Source organism: Pseudopipra pipra, chromosome 15 (genome assembly GCF_036250125.1).
Source record: "Pseudopipra pipra isolate bDixPip1 chromosome 15, bDixPip1.hap1, whole genome shotgun sequence".
In the NCBI taxonomy this organism is placed as follows: Eukaryota; Metazoa; Chordata; class Aves; order Passeriformes; family Pipridae; genus Pseudopipra; species Pseudopipra pipra.
The window spans coordinates 17,492,862-17,511,635 of record NC_087563.1 but is presented as its reverse complement, the minus strand read 5'-3'; the positions used below and the strand labels follow the sequence as shown (position 1 = coordinate 17,511,635).

At 45.1% G+C, this 18,774-nt stretch overlaps 1 protein-coding gene across 3 annotated transcripts in view; it reads right to left on the bottom strand.

Annotated features, from left to right (window-relative positions):
- FSTL4 (follistatin like 4) overlaps positions 1 to 18,774 on the bottom strand; it is a 197,949-nt gene that overhangs the window by 95,461 nt on the left and 83,714 nt on the right. For all 3 annotated transcript variants that reach the window (XM_064672240.1, XM_064672241.1, XM_064672242.1), the window contains 2 exons: positions 5,353 to 5,543; positions 1,798 to 1,918 (listed from right to left, as the gene is read on the bottom strand). In XM_064672240.1, coding sequence (XP_064528310.1) covers positions 1,798 to 1,918; positions 5,353 to 5,543 — 312 coding nt within the window. The remainder of the gene's footprint in view (positions 1 to 1,797; positions 1,919 to 5,352; positions 5,544 to 18,774) is intronic.

Here is an 18,774-nt window from a genome sequence, read left to right as displayed (position 1 = left end):
AAGGTCATCCTCGAACCCTTCCAACACTGCGACGCTCCACCGGCGCGCGGGGCACCGAGACAGATGTGACGGAGGTTTTGAGAGGATAAATTAGATTGAGACTTTCTGAAGCCACTGAATTCTGGTAATTATGTTACTCAGCTTGCTGAGCAGCCACCCCCACAGCCTGCTGCCAGCCTGCCACGACGCCTGGCTTGGGTGAACTTCAAGCGACAAAAGGATCGCTCTAAAGGGCAAAAAAACCAGGAGAAATGTGCAGTATGCTGCACCTTTCAACTGCTGCAAGCCAGAGCCTGGCTCAGAACAAAGCAGGGATTTAATAAACAAAATTTTCGTAAATCAAAGTGTGTGTTTAAAGTGTTTGAAGTACTTTGGAGAATTTTTTTTTTCCTGCATCGTTTAATAACATAAAGGGAAAAAAACACACTTCGACCAGGGAGTAAGTTTGCTTCCAGAGTCACCACAATTTGGAAAGCTGCAAGCAATGAAATTTGGGTTTAAATTAAAAGCTGATGAGGCATTATCTGCTCTTGATAAAAGCCAAGACTCTGGGAAAACTGAAAATGGAGAAGGCAGTCTGCTTTTCAGCTTCAGATGGTGAACAATTCCCTTCAGATACAAAATCCCTTTGACAGACAGTCATTGTTACACCTTGGGTTTTGTTACAATAGTTTTGCAGTTTATCAATACTATCTCTATTCAGTGGCTCATATTTTGTACTTGTCTTATTTTCACTGCCTACTTAAAATTCACTGAACCAAAACCTCATAGAAATAACTCCTGGAATTTAGGGTTGAGTTGCTGTGACTTTGAGAACCCATTGATCCAAATATGCTCCCAAATAACTGCATGTCAAGCCTTTATAGCTTGGGTTAATTCACTTTATGGCCTTCTTAATATATGAGATTTTATGTTTACTGTGTGCCTGCTGGTTTGAGTGTGCTGTGTGGAACTAAAAGCACATGTGATTCAAACAGATCCAAGGTGACATTACTCCCCTTAGAAAGGAATCCAGATTAAGACATAACCAGCTTGTTATTGGCCCTTTCCCTGCACTAAACAGGTTCAATGCTCGAATGCTGCTTTCATTTTAACCACAATGTGTTAACCATTGTAGCTCCCTATCCTGATTATTGAATAAAGCTGCACATTTTCTGCCTTTTTTTTTTAGTATCCCAAAGGAACTGGCACCAATAAAACTTTCTATCACCCAAGTGCAGGAGACAATGTGAGGCCTTTTCCAGGGGAGGACTTCAACAAATGCTTAACTTAAAGCACAAACATAAAGTTATGAAGAGAAATGGGCTAACACAGGTACTTATTTTATCACATTTTTAAGTAGCTCTGTGACCCACGGATCCTTGCAAAGAGTGCTGAGATATGTACCAAGATTGCCCAGTGTAACACACTTACTAACACAGAAACAACATGCAGAAAACATCATTCCCAGGCGGAATATTCCCTAAAACACCTTCCCCACAGCAAACTGACTCGTAGCACCACAGCAACCTGGTTTCCTCGGGGTTACTCAAACCACACACAGCTCTACAGAGCTGGCCAGTCCACCAAAACCTCTCCACTGCCTTCAGCAAGAACCACAACAACACACAGGAGAGAACAACGAACCCGCCACACTCGTGCTGACCTCCTGCTCCGCGCTCGTCGTTCGGAGCACAGGCAAGGAAAACAAGCCTCCCAGAGTATTCTCATGGCATTTAAGACAAAAAGCCACCAGGCAGCAGTGCCCTCCCAGATATTCCCACACTTCCAAGCCCCGGGAGAGGCGGAGGCACTCACGGAAGGCCGTGTAGAGCTCCTGCAGGGTCAGGCGCCCGTCGCTGTTGTAGTCGTCAAAGCGCAGAAGGTCCTCCAGGGTACAGCCCAACAAATCACCTGCCAGGTCCTCCTTCTTCATCAGCTGTGGCAAAGACAACAGGGAATCCTACATGTCATGGACTGCTGGCCTGGCTCAGCCAGCAGATTTTCCATTAAATAACCGCTGGGGAAATATATCTCTATCTCTATCTATAGATATATCGCATCTATCATTATATATTTGCTTTGTATCAAGATACAACTGATGTTCATATTCCTGCAGCACTTCATGGAGCGTGCACTGGTGAGGGTGAGACTCTTCCTTTAGCAGCAGCAGCAACACAGAAATGCATTTTCACTTCACAAATGTACTGAAAAATAAATATTCAGCAGGGAAGAAGGAAGGTCTGCTTTTCCTTTCTCCTCTGTGAGGAAGGATAAAATTGTATTCCCTGCTTTTGGGACTAGGATGGGGAAGAGTGGATGGTGCACTCAACATTAATGTGCTTTTCCAGCCCCCAACAGTTTGTTTCTTTTGTATCCTCAGTGTTTCATTTGGGTCCCCTGACTTTATTGTAGAACATGAAGGAAACTGCTGAAATGTTGCAGTTTCCAGCCAGGAAGGCTTTTTGCTGTAGCCCAGGGACTCTTTTATTTACTATTCTAGTCTTGGCCCATTATATTGAAGCAATTTAAAGTAATAATGCTAAAAAAATGACCCTTCACCTAGCAAGTAAAAATATTCAATACAAGTGAGATCAACCATAACTTCCAAGATCAATGTTGTAAGGATGGAAATTTTCCTTTGTCTGTGTTTGTATTGAAAATTGATTAACTTTTCATAGGATTGACAAGTTTTTACTTGTCCTTTTGATTTCATGTCAGGAAAGAAAAAAAACCAAGTGCAAAACACTTCAGCTGCAACACATTTAGTAGACTTATGAATCTAACTTTAAAATACATTAAAGATTTAAATAAAAATAACAACCCACTTACCCCCATTGTTAATAGGCCTGTATATCCATGGTTGCAAAACTACAGGGGAATTTCACTGCTAGGTCCAGAGGGACAATATTGGATAGGGTCTGCCAGCAGCCAGGCAAAACAGCTCTAAATAGAGGGGGATGGACCATCTGCTGCCACTTTTTTTGCTCAAAGCAATTCTGTTGTGGAGAACAAACCAGTGGGTGCTGCAGTGCTGCAGGACCATCACCCCTGGAGAGACTCTGCTTCCAGTTCCTCCTCTGGGGTGAATCCCTCTGCAAGGAGCCTCCTAAAGATCCACCTTCAGGTCTTAAAAATTCCTTTTTTCTGCAGCAGTGCACATTACCTGGCTCGATTTTTTTTCCTTGCAGACAAGGTTACAGTGCTCAAGAGACTATTTTTCTTTTACATAAAACACAGCAAATGCTCAGCACCAGCTCATCCAGCAGGCAGAGAGAACAAGATCCCACTGCACCACGTTCAGATCCCACTGCACCACGTTCAGCTCAGCTTGCTCTGCCCATGGCCAATGAAATTCTCATCTCTGGGGGAATTGTAAAGTTGCAAAAAGCTTCAAATTAAGGAGCTAATGCAAATCAATCACAAATCTACCTAACGAGGCAAGAAAAGCCCTGCTTAGACTGTAACCTGCATAACTGAAAATTGCTCATTACCTAAAAAAAAAGTCCCTTGAAACCTGGGTGGATAAACTGGTCCTGTATGAGCACATGAAAATCACCTTGTTAAAGAGGAAAATGAAGAACTGACATGCTACACATAAACTGTGAATAGTGGGGAGAGCCCAGAGCTGCCCCACAGGCTGTCCCCAGCCTGGCCAGGACTCAGCCACACTCCCACCAAGGGGCCCAAGGCTGGTGCCACTCAGCTCAGGATTAAAAGCATTCCTGGCTTATCTAAATTCTGCTTTAATAGGAATTATTTCATCTCTTGAGGGGTGATCCCTCTGCCAGCCCAGCCGTGCTGGTGGCCAGCCCGTGTGGAGGATGTGAGGTGAGAGGGCTCCTGGCTGGGGCTGAACTTCATTCTGCTCCATCCAACTGAAGTGGGCTCCAGATGTTCGGGCACATTGATGGATTTTGATAACAACGAGAAAAGAAGAACTGAAATCACAGCAGCCAAGGTCTGTGCTTGCTCTTGAGAGAGACATGGGCTCCAAGCACATCTGCAAACAAAGCACTTCGAGGCAGACCTTCCAACACTGAATCCTTTGCAGTGCAGGTCATTGATTCTTCCCAATGCAATGCCTTGCAGGCTCCAAACCTTTGTTTCCATGCAAGTTGAGTTTTAATATCCCGACAAAATAAGTTTCGTGTAAAAAGGGGCAAAAAAATTGGAGAGCAGAACAGAGGCCACTATTCAAAAGCTGGCTTTGAATTCAGATGAAAGTGTTTTATTATACCTACCATGTCTTTATGAAAAAAATCATGGCCTTCAGATGAAGTATTGTATACATTCACAGCCCTGAGATCTAAGGGAATTTACAGTGACACTCTGAATTGTGTGGAAGGGATTGAGCATCGTGTCAACAGCCTGAGGATTAAAATGTAAACTGTCCCAGAGAGGAGGGAGCTCAGGGAGGAGCAGGCTCATGCCTGCATTGTGCTTGGTGTGCCCTGGGAAGGGAGAGCAGGGATGAGACACTCCTGAAGAGCAAGGGCTGAACTCACTCTGAGCACCCTGGGCTGGTGGGAGGTGTCCCTGCCCAGAGCAGGGTTGGAACAACATGAGCTTTAAGGTCCCTTCCAGCCCAAACCATCCTGACTCTATGAAGGGCCAGCTTTGGAAACTGGAACGGGTCCCAGGCAGGGACTGGCTTCCAAAAGGCTCTTAAAAGGCATTTGCTTCTAATTCCTCTAATGGATGACATAATAAATGGAAAAGACATTTTACAGGACTGTTTTCCCAGGTCTGCACGTGCAAAGGGCAAGCTGAGGACACAGAGCACCTGGATGGAGTGCCTGGGCTGCCTGTTTGGTTCACTTGACCAATGAGATGAATTCCAGCAGCACAGCCTGCCCGTAATTAGAAATAACAGTTTTTTCAAGCTTTCACCTTTTCTATCGAGTTCTGCTAATCAACATTTCAGCATCTGCCCAGGGATTCTGGGACAATAACCATGTTGAAAACCATTCCAACTTTGCTGTCACATTACTACCTGCTAATGCACAGTCCAGAAGGCAGGGAGGAAGAACTAAGAGATTTCTGCCTTACTTACATGCACCTAAAAAAATCTAAATTAATTCTCCTCCAGCCGGCTACTGGAAATACTTCAGAAGATGACAGGTAGCAGCGAGGATTAGTGTCTGTTTTCAGGAGCATGGATGGGGCTGGAAGACTGCCACGTTTTGTGTTTGAAGAGGAGCTTCAAATGTTTGAGACAACACTGACTCCCAGGAGATGCAGAGAGAGACTCACTGGCTGGGTTGGATTTTCCTGCTCTACCTGCTGGACAGGGACAAACGACCCTGACAAATGCTGCATCGCATTCCACTCACACTCCATAATTCCACTTCCACTGAACAACAAACCCACCTGAGCCAGCTCAGAGCTGCTGAGATGCCCATCACTGTTTAGATCCAAGTGCTTGAACAGGTCTTCGATCAAGAAGCGCTTCTGGGCCACTCTGTCCTTGGCCAGGCTGCTGGGGGGGCTCTGCCGACGGGCCTGCAGGTCCAGCAGGATGCTCTTGAGCCTGCTGTAGTCTGCCATGGTACAGGGGTCCCCTGCAAGACAACACAGCACCACTGACCACGTGCATTGACCTTGAGCTTTGCAAAGGACTGAGCTCCTGAAGGGCAAAATCAGGCACTTATGTCTGCATGCACAGCCCCGCTCAGCCCTGCACTTGAGGAGCTCCTGGAGTCGTTAACACTGAGTAATAACTGGCAGTTTCTCTAAATCCTGCTGTCAGGGTTGCTCTCCAGTATGTTACCTTCCAGATTACAGGGCTTCAGTTACAGACTTCCACGCTCAGCTCTGTAATCCCCACACACATTAAATTGGCTCCTCGTTTTCCTGAGTGAATAAATTCATCTGTCCTGTGACTGGGAGGTAAAAAATTACTGTAGGGAAGCTGATGTTCAGAAAGTTCCACAAACATAAACTGTACCTCTGAGTGTCACCCTGTGCCAAACATGGGGCTGATCTTAAGGAATGCTCACAGGCAGCCCAGGGGAGGACAGTGAGCAGTGCAGGGCTGTGGCATCACTGGTGCCTGTGCTCATCACCCTGCTGCAGGCTGATAGAAATGCTTCCCTCAGCCCCTGACCAGGGAAACAGGTTATTATCAGGGAAAAGCCCCCAGGCCACTGTCCCTGAAGTGACACCAGCTCGGCTGGAGCAACCAGCCTGAGCCCTGGTGACCCTGACAGCTCACACTGTGCCATCCAGCCCTTCTCCAGGGAATGTGCTCTGATTTAACACACCCTCCCTGAGGAAACACATCCACGTGCCCCAAGTGGTACAGGGGTTCATGACCCCTTTCTGCTCATCTCCTGTGTGGCAGAGCTTGGCAGGAGGAGGAATGGCAGCTTTCTCTCTGTGCAAACCTGTTTGCTTTAGTGCAGAGCACAGGGGCTGGTGCCTTGGAGCAGACCCTGGAGCACCCTCAGGCTCCAGCTGTCCCACACTCTGTGGGCATCAACCACCTCCCACCAACAGCACCAACACATCCAGCCTTTCCCCTCGGATGCCCTCACCTCCACAGTGTAATTTCTCTATAATGTAAATAGCCTTATTCTGTGTAATGTCAGTTTTAAAACAAACTTTTATTTTAAATCCATCACCGATCCTGTTGCATTAAATCTAAGAGAACCTGGTCTCACCTCAGGGACAATACCCTTGTAGATCAGCTCCCCAAAGACTTCCAAACATTATTCCTCTGAAAAAATAACAGAAGACTCTGGCACACTGACAACTAATGATCCTGTCCTTTTCTTGCTGAGCTGCAACATTTTGGACCTCTTGGTCCCACTCCAACCAAAACCCAATTAAAATTCCAGGTGGGAGGCATTTCTCTGATAGCAAACCCATCTCCTGTCAAGGTTTTTTTTTTTCACCCTTCATATTTTGTGCTCACGACTTCAAAAGCACCATGACTTGAGAAGGTGAGAGAGGACACAGAGGCTGGACATGTGCTCCCACTCAGGTCAGTGCCCTCCTGCTCCTCCAGCAAGAACTGCAAGACAAGACTTACTTCCCACCCTGAACTCAGACCCTTCTACTTTGGAGTTTCTCACTGCTCAGAGATATTTAGCAGCAGATAAATTATTCCCTCCCTCTAAACAACCTCCACAGAGCACTTGGTCCCACATGGGATCAGTCTCATTTTACAGTAAAAATAAGGCTATTCAGCTACTATTAGTTGTGTTTATTATTCTTGCCTTCTTTTCCCCCCAATCATGTCATTTGATGGTTTGTGAAGGCAGCATGGGAAAATTTCTTTCATTCAATCACCAGCTTATTTAAGAGACAAACTGATTGCTGTATCCAGTGTGATCAAGCACTCCTGCAATTCTGTTGTAAATACTGTTTTAGCTACTGCAATGATATTTTTCTCTGAGCTGGAGTTTTATTTTCAGTCAAATCTTAACCCCAGAGATGTATCTAAGGCTAATGAAGATAGGAAAATCTATTTAGTTTGCTTCCACTTCTGTTTCTGCTTTGTGGTTTCCATTAGTGAGCACCAGCCTGTCCCTGGGAGGGACACCCCTACAGCTGATTTAGAGCCCTCAGGGGAAAATGCTGGTGGCCTTCAAACAACCCTCACATAAGGTACAGCTCTTAGTGCTCTTTGGATCAAACTTTACTACACTTTCCATGCTCAACACATAGGGATTTCTGACAATTTTTACTTAAATTTTAGAAATTAAATAGATCCTCTAATAGCAGCCTCCAGTGGCTCTCCATCCTCAAGCCCCCAAACCTGCAGCTTGTCTGATGTAGGAAGGAGCCAAAAGTGAGGAATCACACTGCAAGAACCCTGGCCAAAGGAATCCAGGACTTCCCTCTCCATGCTGGGGAAGATCTCCACAGAAACAAGGCCCTTTTTTGAAAGTTTGCAGCACCAACTTGCAAAACCAACGAAGCCTGGCACTGTCCAAATTAAAAACAAACAAACAAAACCAACCAGACAGGCAAAGAAAAACAATCAGACAGAAGGAAAGTAAAAGAAAAATGCAGCATATGAAGGTCTGATTGCTAAAGTGTGGCCAATAAGTGTCACATTTCCATGCTCTGCTCACTCCCACCAATGCTGCTTCTTGCTCTGTTTTGCAGCAGAGATGTTATTCATCCTGTTTAGCACTTCTGCATGCTTTGGCAGATAAAATATTGATCAGCCTGCCAAGAAACACAGAATGCCATTCTGTTTTCATGTCAGAACTCAGTAATGAACTACATTTATCAAGAGCATCCTCCCTGTGAAAGGTCAGTGGTGAATGTGGCTAAATTGTGGTGACAGATCATTAATCCAGCTCCCTCAATAATTGCCCTCTTTAAAAATTTTACTCCTGGTTTCTGGGAATTGCTGCAGGTTTTTACAGTGGGATCCCTGAGCAATCCTCAAGCAGAAGCAGATAAGAGAGGAACAGCAAGGCTGGGGATGAAAGTGTCCTTCAAAGGAATGCAGGTTACAAAATAAAAATAAACTGAGCAAGTGCAGAGCTTGCTTTGATGGGGAAACTCATCTCCCAGTGAAATATTCCTGTACAAGGTGCCTTACAATGCAATGATTACTAGAAATGTCAGTACTTCTTTAAATATCAAAACTGATCTGATAACACCTACAGAGCACCAATCTCAGAGACCTTGGTTTGCACTGTCCTGACAGGAGCTGGGAGCCTGAACACACACACAGGTCTGTAGAGGATCTGAGCCCCACTGGTTCCTGAGCTGTTCTACCCCACAACTCTGTGGGCTGCACGAGGGGCACCTGCAGCTCTCCCCAAAATCCATGAGGGAAGCTGTGCAGCCACGAGCACCCAGGCTGGGGACAGGAGTGTGTGACTGTCCATCCACACAAGGGGATTCAAACTGCTTGGGACCCTTCAAAAGCTCTGGGGGAGGTTCCCCTGGGTGCCACAGGTACCCACTGCAGCCCACGTGCCCTCCAGCCCTTCCAACTCAGCACACTCTGTGATCCTGAGAGAATCTGCAGCCCTGCTGCTGATCCCAACCCCGAGCCAGGCTCAGCTATCACTGCAGGTGACATGGGACACAACAACCAGGCATCCCATGCAGGGCTGCCACCCCATTTGGCTCCCTGGATCCCTCCATCACCTGCCCCAAAGCCACCCCCCACGGCAGGACATGTCACTGTCACCACAGGGGACGATAATAACAACCCAGCACAAATAACTCACCACCAAAGGGGAGCTCCAGTGGCACTAATTTTCAAGGCAACCCCTGAGCACCACCAAATGTGGTAATAAAGAGCAGTTTGGAGCAGGTTGGAGAGTGTCATTTCTCAGGCAGGAGGCATTGGGGGTGTCATTTTATCTGACAGTTCCTCTCAGCCAGTGCTGGCTATTTTCAGCTGTTCCTAGGGCAGTTTTCAAGCTCCAGGAAGAAATTTAGAGCAGGAGATGAGAGAACACTAAACTTTGTTTTCTATCTGTTTCCATAGGGCAATAAAGATGCGGTTAAGAAAATAACATTTCTAGACAAAATTAAAGAGATTGGAGAAAAGTTCTGTTTTCAAACAGCCCAGCCTTTTCTGTGCTTCTCCCAGGGTTTATCTGGCATTGTGAGAAGCATCAGAAAATGACTAAACTAAAATACTACTGGATACAAATTTATTTCTGAGTGTGGCTCCTTAATTCTTGTGCCATTTACAGCAAAACTGCTCATCAGCACCAGCCCATTTTCCTGCCTCCAAAATGAAAGTGCTGGCACGCCTGAACAGAGGAAGAGTGGTCCCAAGGCATCAGCCTGCTGAACCCGAGTGAGACATTATGTGAACTCCTTACCCCACTGCTCTGCTGCCTCGTGGCCTCTTTGACTCCACAGAGCAGGTTTACATGGGGACAGGAAAATTAAAGATGACTTCAGTTCTTCAGGGGTCTCCTTGCAAATCCCCATTCCCCCATGCACGTTTTTTATCTGTCTCTATCTATCTATCTCCCTCTTCCTTTAATCGCTTATTTCTGCAGAGGTTGGATGGACTTCCTTCCTAGTTTTCCTATGTGGTTGGAAAGAAGAGGAAAATACTTGCTTTTCTCACCGATCTGCATGAACAGCCTCCTCTGAGCAATTACAGCTGCAGAAAGGGAGAGGAGAACATGGAGAAACCTTTGTGGGATTCACACATTTCTTGCAATTTAAAGACATCTGCGAGCTTTGAACCTTCCCAGCCCTGAGTTATACAGGCTGGAAGTGCCACAGGTTGGATATCAGGAAAAATTCTTCACTGGAAGAGCAGCTGAGCATTGGAACAGGCTGACAGGGAAGGGGTGGAGTCACCACCCCTGGAAGTGTCCAAAAAACGAGTGGATGTGACACTTCACCAGATGGTGTTGTAGGCATGGGGGTGTTCAGTCAAAGGCTGGACTTGATGATCTTGGAGGTCTTTTCCAACCTTAATGACTCTGTGATGCTACACTAGGCCGGAGCAAACTCATTTAGGATGAGCAAAAACTACCCCAGATCTTAATCTGTAAAACTTCATTTTATCAACCATTTAACTTCTGCCAATCCAGAGAAAGCCTCCAATAAACCTCCAGGCTCAGCAATGTCACTGCAGGTACCCCCTCAATGCTCCTGTAACACCTGATAACAACACTGGAGCTTCTGCTGCCTCCAAACATCTCCCAGGACCATCCCTGTGCACAGAGGAAGCTGATGAAACATTAAGCAATGCTGCTAATTGCATCCTGTTCCCCTCACAGCTCTGCCTGCCCTCCTGCTTTACTCACAGCCAAACCCCTCCAAGCCTGAGTGCCTGTTTTACTCCTGATCTGAATTTGCAGGTGAAGTGAAACTCTGGTGAAGTCCCTGCTAAGAGGAGCAGATGTTTAACATCCTGCAAATTCATGAACATCCTTCAGCTGCCTCTGCTGAAAAAAATTCAATTAACAATAAAAACCCCAACTAACTTGCTTATCCCAGGGATGTGTTTCAACTAATAAGATGTTCATTTATCAGCTATCCATATACAATTTAGCAACAACTGGGAGCTCACCAAATTTATCACAGAAATGGAATGGAATACAAGCCATGAAGTGGATACTATTAAACAATAGACATTTACAACCTGGAAGAGTTAAAGCTTTCCTCAGTGTATATTTATTTCAATATTTCATTTTATTACAAGAAAAAAGCACCCATCTATTACTCTGTGAGTTTTAAAAATATATTAAAAACTTACAGCATGAGAATATTAATTCCCAGTTCTATAAACAAGAACTCCATTTCTACCTCAAACAATTACCTTCCAAACTGCATAAACCTAAATGAATCACATGCCTCAGCCCCAAATGCACAGGAAGAGATGGATGGATTTGCAGCCTTTCTGGGGAAGCCCAAGAATTACAACTTGGTTTGCCAAGTCCAAAGGCAAGTCCTAGATTTGTGTCCTGCTTGGGAGCGAGCAGGAGCAGCCCTGGGGAGGGAGGCAGGAGGAAGCTTTCAGGGGGGAAAACACACAATAAATGTAATTTATCAAGTGCCTATCACCACCTAGGCAGCGTGCCACAGATTTATAGATTTTTAAAGCCAGGAGGGGTTATGTGCACACTCTGACCTCCTGCACCAAACCCAACGAGATTTTCCCTGCAGCAGCTCCATAATTTGTTTGCTCTGTAGCACACCTCCTAGCAAGGCTCCCAGCCCTGATTTAAGCACCTAAGAGCAATTTTTCAAATGATTACTTAGTCTCGGTGGGCAAACATATTTTATTTTTAATTTGTTTACCTCCAATTGCCATCTCCTGAATTCTGTTACACATTTCTCCGGTACCTCAAACGTTAAGTCTCGTATCCCACACGTCGCCTCCCCAGGTGTTGGGATCATCTCGTGTCCTACCTGTCCTCTCTGATGAGCTGTAGGATACCAAGGCTCTCACTAAGGCAGCTCACCCTCTAAACGACTGGGGGGTTTTATTTTTTCCTGGGAATTTTATCATCCCGTGGTGGGCAACAAAACAACCACGGCCACATGTGCAAGAACCTTTGGCTTCCAGTCAGCAGCGGGTGCCCTTCCCACAATTCAGAGCTGGTCAGACCCTCCCTGGTACTACAAAGTGATGCTGCACAATCTGCAGAGAGCCCAAACCATTCCCAAGCCACGGATTTCAAGAAGATTTCGGTGGCTGATTGCTCTCATCCCACCAGGACATCCCAGAGATGCACTCACACGACATTCCCAAATGCTGTTCAGCACAAGGAAGATGTGACACAGCAATGCCTGGGCTGGGGGAGCTTGCTGGGTGATACCAGAGGCAAACAAGGCTGTTCTGATTGCAGGTTTTATATTTGCTGCCTGCTGAGTATTAACTGGTTTTTTTGGTGTTAAAAAATTAAAAATGTTTGTAAAACCAGAGGGAAGAAACAATGTCAGGAACATGAGTGCAGATGAAGAGGGAACACGATGCAGTCATGGACTGCAAACAACTCTGAGTAACTCCTACACTGCTCAACTGCTTGGTGAGTGTAAACACAACAGAAATCCCCAGTGAATTATGCATGAGTCCTGTACCCAAAACTGGTTCTTTCTAATCATTAATTTATTCACAACACAGCCTGCTCTCCTATAAATCTACTACTCCACACAGAGACTGATCTTACACACACACTCAACTCCCCGTGCCTGTTGTGTACTCTCATTAAATTATATTTTGTCTTCAGTTTGTATTGTTTTGCTTTGTAAAAACTGTTAAGTTGAATTAGTGAAGCTGCAGACAAGGGAGGAAGGGAGAAGGAGAGGAAAATGTCCCACATGCAGCTGTTTTAACAGTAACAACAAAATGAGCTTAAGAATGTCTAATTATTTGAGATCCCAACCCAAAACAAACTCACAGTGTAAGGAATTGATTCAATGACTGAGAAACACTGCATTGAAATAGCCTGGGAAGACAACGAGGCTTTGGTAAAGGTTATTTTCTGAGCTATGTGCAGGACAGGAAAATAATAGTTAAACAAAATCTTTCTGGCCATTTTGAAGCACCTGAAGCCATACATGACACATCCACTTGTCATCACGAACTGGAAGAGTTAATTATCATAAAGTGATGATTACCTTCACTCACTCTTCACTTCAAGAGCTACACAGGAAGAGTCTTGGTCCATCAGTCCAAGTGTGCAGGAAGCCAGGCCTGCTCTGCACTGCAGCCAATTCTGATTCCCCATTTCTGTATGGAAAATGTCTTTACTACTTGAATGCACATATCCTATAATTTAAATTAACCAAACCAACCAGGCTTTTGTTACACAAACAGGACATTTGCTCACTGTCTCTGCTTCAGTTGGTGACAACACACAATCTACTGTTTGACATCTTACAATCCTCTACCTCGTTCCTATTAGAGAAAGCAAAATTGTCTGGATTCCTCTGGGAAGTAAGCAGTGCTCACTTTTTTATGGCTGACTGGTACATCTATCAAATCCTTGTAGATAGCAAATGTGTTATTTGGAAGCTTTAATAAAAGTTGAAGTCCTCTGGCACTAATGCAAATTTTGCTGCTCCTGCTGTGCTCTGAAACACTTCCCTTTCCAAACAGCTCCCTGGATCTGCTGTCAGAGGGAATGCTCCCCCATCACTCAGGGCTTGGAATTCCAGGAATCTGAATCCCTGCTAAAGGTATTTTTCTTTTTTACTGTCTGGTTTCTCATTTGTAAGGAGTATGCATGGGAAAAGTGGCCAGCAAGGTGTATTATAAAGGCCAGCTCTGGTGAGGGATGCAGTCAAGAACCTTAATTCTTTTGGTGGGTATTTATGTACACAGGTTTTCCCTGCTGCCTTCTTGGAGACACTCTAGCTTCTATCATGAGGATCTGCCATAGTTCAGCTTCATCCTCTCTCACAGAACTTTTTCAGCAGTTCTGAGCCCACTGTTACTGTTCTGAGCCCACTGTTACCTGTTCTCCCAGGAACATCCCTGCTCGGAAGGTGTGTGATGTTTACAACAGGGAGAGCAGAGGGGACCTGCACACGCAGGCAAATAGTTCTTGTGACATTTCCAATCCAAGAGGATTGGAAGAGGAAAAACACCATCATTCTCCCCAGACTGTGTGCCCTTCCACACCCTCACAGCCAAAGGCATTCAGAGAAACCCTCTGCCAAACACGGCTGATTTCAGGATTTACGGAGCTTCCCCACTTTGCACTTGAACCGTGGAGTCCCCTCTCCTGAGCACCGAAGGACAATATGTGTAATTACAGTAAGCAGGAGTATTTATTATTGTTAAGGATGTGTGGAACGGTCTGATAACGATGTGCTGTGCCTGTTGTTCAGATGTCATTAGGAGACCTCTCAGGCAGCTCATTACCAGCTCTCAACATACACCCTAAAGGGCATTACTGCAATTATGAAATGTTAACTTCTAAAGAGGAAAACATGCACAAGGGGGAAAAAGTACTTGTAATGGGGAAAAAAAAGAGGAAACTTCACACAGAACACTCTTCAATTAGTCCAGAAAGAACAGAATAAAGGGAAGCATTTATAACATGCACGAGTATGCAGAAGAGTCTACCTTCTCCTCCAGAATTTGATGAGGTCAGAACTACTCCACTGTAGTAGATACAAAGGTTTGCCAAAGAATAGTTGGATGTTTGTTATTATAATCACACAATTATATATATAATGTGTCATACACAATACATGCCACTCCAGAAACCAACAGAGCCAACTCTCCTTGGTGGAGAGTCAAATTTTGCCACCTAATGATAGAACGTCCCAGCTACATAAGTGATAAAATCAATCTTTTCCATGTGACAAAGTGTGCAAAGGAGGACTCCAATTCCTCCTGCCCAATCCACCAAAACATCCAACCCAGGCACACCTCTGAGCAGCCCTGACCTGTCTGCACCAGGCAGCTGCAGCATTTACGGCTCTCAGGGCTCCAACAGAGAGGAAAACACAAACACATCTACTCTGACTTCCCATTTACACCACAAACCCACACTCCTTCCTCCTGCCCTTCCTTTCTGAGCCCAAGCAACAGAAACAACGAGATTTGTATTTCTACTCTAAAGCCACGCTATGAGTAGCCAATGCAGCAGATCAAGAAACAGAATAAATAAATAAATAAAAGCTCACCGATGCTACAGGCTGAATTTTGGGCATGAATTCCTCTCCTCTTTCTTTGTGGGATTTTTTTGATATTTTCTCTTAAGCCCTATAATGATGGATGATGAATGGGACAGTTATCTGAGCACTGGAAGTGCTTTGCCACTGACAAGGCAAATAACCTTTCTGCAGTTCAGGGTACCAGTTCTGCAGTAGATCTGCTGGAGGCCTGTCAAGATAACAATATCCCCACACCGACTGTCTGCAGAGGGATTTTTCATTATATATGTCACTGAAGTACAGAGGGAAGCTTCTTACCACAGAACTAAGGGGATGAAAACATGTTTTTTCCTGAAGATTTTCTGCCCCGGGAGTGACATATTCCAGGGTGAAGCATGAATGATAAATCACTGTGTTTTGATCCACGAGAGCACTGCATGAAAGGGAATTAGCACAGTGTAAGAGCTGGGATAGAGGGAGAAATATCCCCCAGGGAGCTGCCTGCCTGGGCACAGCACGGCTGGGGCTGCCACTTCTGTCCCTGTCCCGAGGGGCTGCAGCTCATGCTCGGCCTCACCAGGCTCCCCACAGACCTCCCTGAAGAAAGGGGCTCCCCAAATTTCCATCTCTCACCTGGACAAGGACTGCCTCTCCCATGGCAAACCCACTCCCCTGGCAACAGAGAGGCTTTTGGGGTTAGAAAGGAAGGAAGGCAGAAGTTGAAAGCACATCTCTAGACTCTCCCAGAAGAAGGAGCTTAAGCTCCTTCAGGACACCCTTCAAAACATATTTACCATCTTAACCCCTTCCTGCCCAAACATCACTTTAAGAGACCCCCAACTACAAATTTGCTTCACATGCCAGAAAATCTTTTCATTTCGTTCTGTGCTTCACACCCAATATTTATTTCAAGTGTATTAACTGTAACACAAGTGGCAGATCCAAACAAGGCACCTCTGGGCTCTGCTGAACTGACACAGCTCTGTGCCCTTACAGTGATCCTGAAGTCTCACAAGGGTTTGGGCTTGTTCCCAATTTCCAGCCAACCTTCATTCCCATGCTGATCATCCCAATCCTACCCAGCTGTGTCCAGACAGCACAGGACACAAATGAAACTCAAGCCCCTGAAGAGGATGAAACTCTTGAGGTTTATTACAGTGGAGATTAAAATTCAATATTGCAGCAGAGCAGGATGTTAAAATGCTGCACAGATTTAGCTGCTCTCTGCTCAAAGAGGCAGTTTGATAACAGTAAGTCGGGTTTAACATAGTTTTATTGACATAAATTCTATTTGTTGAGGGCTCTGAAAGAAGAAGTGATGCTCATGCCTTGCACTCTCAGAAACAGGGTGCCCAAAGTGATTTTCTTTCTTTTTTTCAGGAGACTAATGCAGCTTAACCTGCAGCTCAAGGCAGGAATAACTCACTGCACCTCTGAGCGTTGGCATTACAGTCAGTGCAAAGGTCTGATCCTGAGTGCTCTGAGGAAGTGATGTAATTAGGTTTTATGTAAGTGAGCCCTTCCCACAGGTCAGGCTCTGGAAGATAACAAGGCTTGTTGATAACACACCGATTCCCCAGTGAAACCCTCTCTAATCATGTGGGGCTGTTGCTGAAGCACCTGCAAAGCCTCCACAATAATGAGAGTCAAATCAGCTCGCAGGGGCTCTTGCCCAAATGCTTTTCTCCTTGTCTTTAGCACCACATGGAAAATTAGGGAAAGTTCCTGCTCTGGGAGGTGAGCCAAGGAATTTAATGCCCTTTATTAGAAGCAGGGTCATGCCAGGGCTTTCTCATACACCAGGAGGTTTTGTGATCTACAGACTAAGGGGGGTATCACTCCGGGTTCCTGCTAAACCACTTCAAACGTGACAAAAAATAAAACTAAGACTCAGTGTTCAAGCTTTAATTCAAAATTTAGCCAAACCACATGGAGGCAACAAAAGCACCTTGTGCACCCACAGTCTCCTGTCCTCCTACAGCCCAGTCTAACTTCCATATATCCCAAAACCACAGCCAGGCAATCCAAACAGCACCAAAGTCTCCCATGGCTTTATCATTCTGCCTTTAAAGGAAATTCAAGTTCCCATATTCATGCTGCAGTTACAGGGGGGGGTCACATTCTTCTCCCCTGCTCTGCCCTTTCTGCAGAGGTTTGCTCCCACTGCCCTCACCCCAGTTTTGCCATGGGGGGGGTATCACTGACTTTGCAGCACAGAAAAGACAACTGGAGTCAAGGTCTGTGCTTATTTATTTCAGTATCTCTCCCCTGCAGCCAATAAGTAAATAAATAAACAGATAAATAGATAAATAAATAAATAACTGCATTTCCTGTGTTTAATTTCCAACCCCTGTAAGGTACATGTTGGGGAATTTCATCTCCCTGGGCTGGAATGACCCCTCTTAGAAAAACAACACACGATTCAGAGGATCCTTTGATAGCTTTGTCTGCATCCACATCCACAGAATGAAAATAAATTAACCATTCCCTCTGTTGGCTGATGCCCTCTGATAAGCAGTGGCCAGTCACATTAATGGGACGAAGCTCCCAGCTCAAGCTTATCCAAGCAAGTTAAGTAACCTCTGGAGTTCTGTTCTTTTTAATACAATTGCAGCCAAACATCCCCAAAACTTTTAAAACTAATATTCTAAAATTTTATGCTTCGCATGCCACGATTTGTAATACCACAAAATGTTTTGAGCTGCAGTCACTCAAGCAGAAAATATATCTATGGCTGTGAGATAAATTTATTTTCAGCTGTGGAAAAAAAAAAAATATCCTCTCTCCAGGCTGGAGGAACCTGTTACAAGAAACCTTGGGCATTTGAAAACTCCACAAGAAGCCAACTCCAAAGGTTTCCAAACTAAGCCCTGACCCAGGAAAGCCATGCATGGTCTCTCCTCCTGCTAATAAACAGCCTTTCCCTGCAAGCTTTATGAGGATCTTTTGCCTTGGGAGCTTTGAGGCACATTATGGAATAACTGCTTTGATATTCAAATGTCAAAACTTCTATTCATTACATCTTACAAAAGAATTAAATTTTCCTGCCAGGTAGAAGATCTCCACAGTCTTTTGGGTTCCCTACCCACGGCAGGGGGGTTGGAACAAGACTTTAAGCTCCCTTCCAACCCAAACCATTCTGTGATTTTAGGTTAAAAGATGATTTAAAAAGCTAAGCCTGAACTTAAAAAAAAAAAAAACAAAACCAAACACATTATTAGAAGCCAGAGAGACACTGAAATCAATTTGTTTTCCTGGTTTTGATTTATTAACCCCTCAGAACACATTTAGAAAAGCTTTATCTGAGAAAAAGATAAACCTCACGAGCACCTTTTTCCACGGGCACATATTTGGAAGCGAGGGAGATGTAGAAAGCAAAATGTTAATACACATTTGGCTGATGCCACATTCCCTGGTACTTCCCTCCCTCCCCGCCTGCTCCCTGAGCTGTTCCTCTCCGAGGGAGGGATGCAATGAATACCAGAGAAGAACCTGAGATAAAAACCGTTCAGGAGGGTGATAATGGCCCGTTTAAAACAGCACCTGGCAGAGGGACCTGCAGATGGGACTGAGCCATAAAAGCACAGACTGCAGCTACAGGGTTTCCTTCGAGGAGGGAAATGCTGACAAAGTACAATCGCAGGAGCCTTGGCAATGAGCAGGTTGACAGATCAGGACCATTTCTGAGGAAGGATGTCCTCAGCAACATCCTCCATCACTCCTCCACGACGG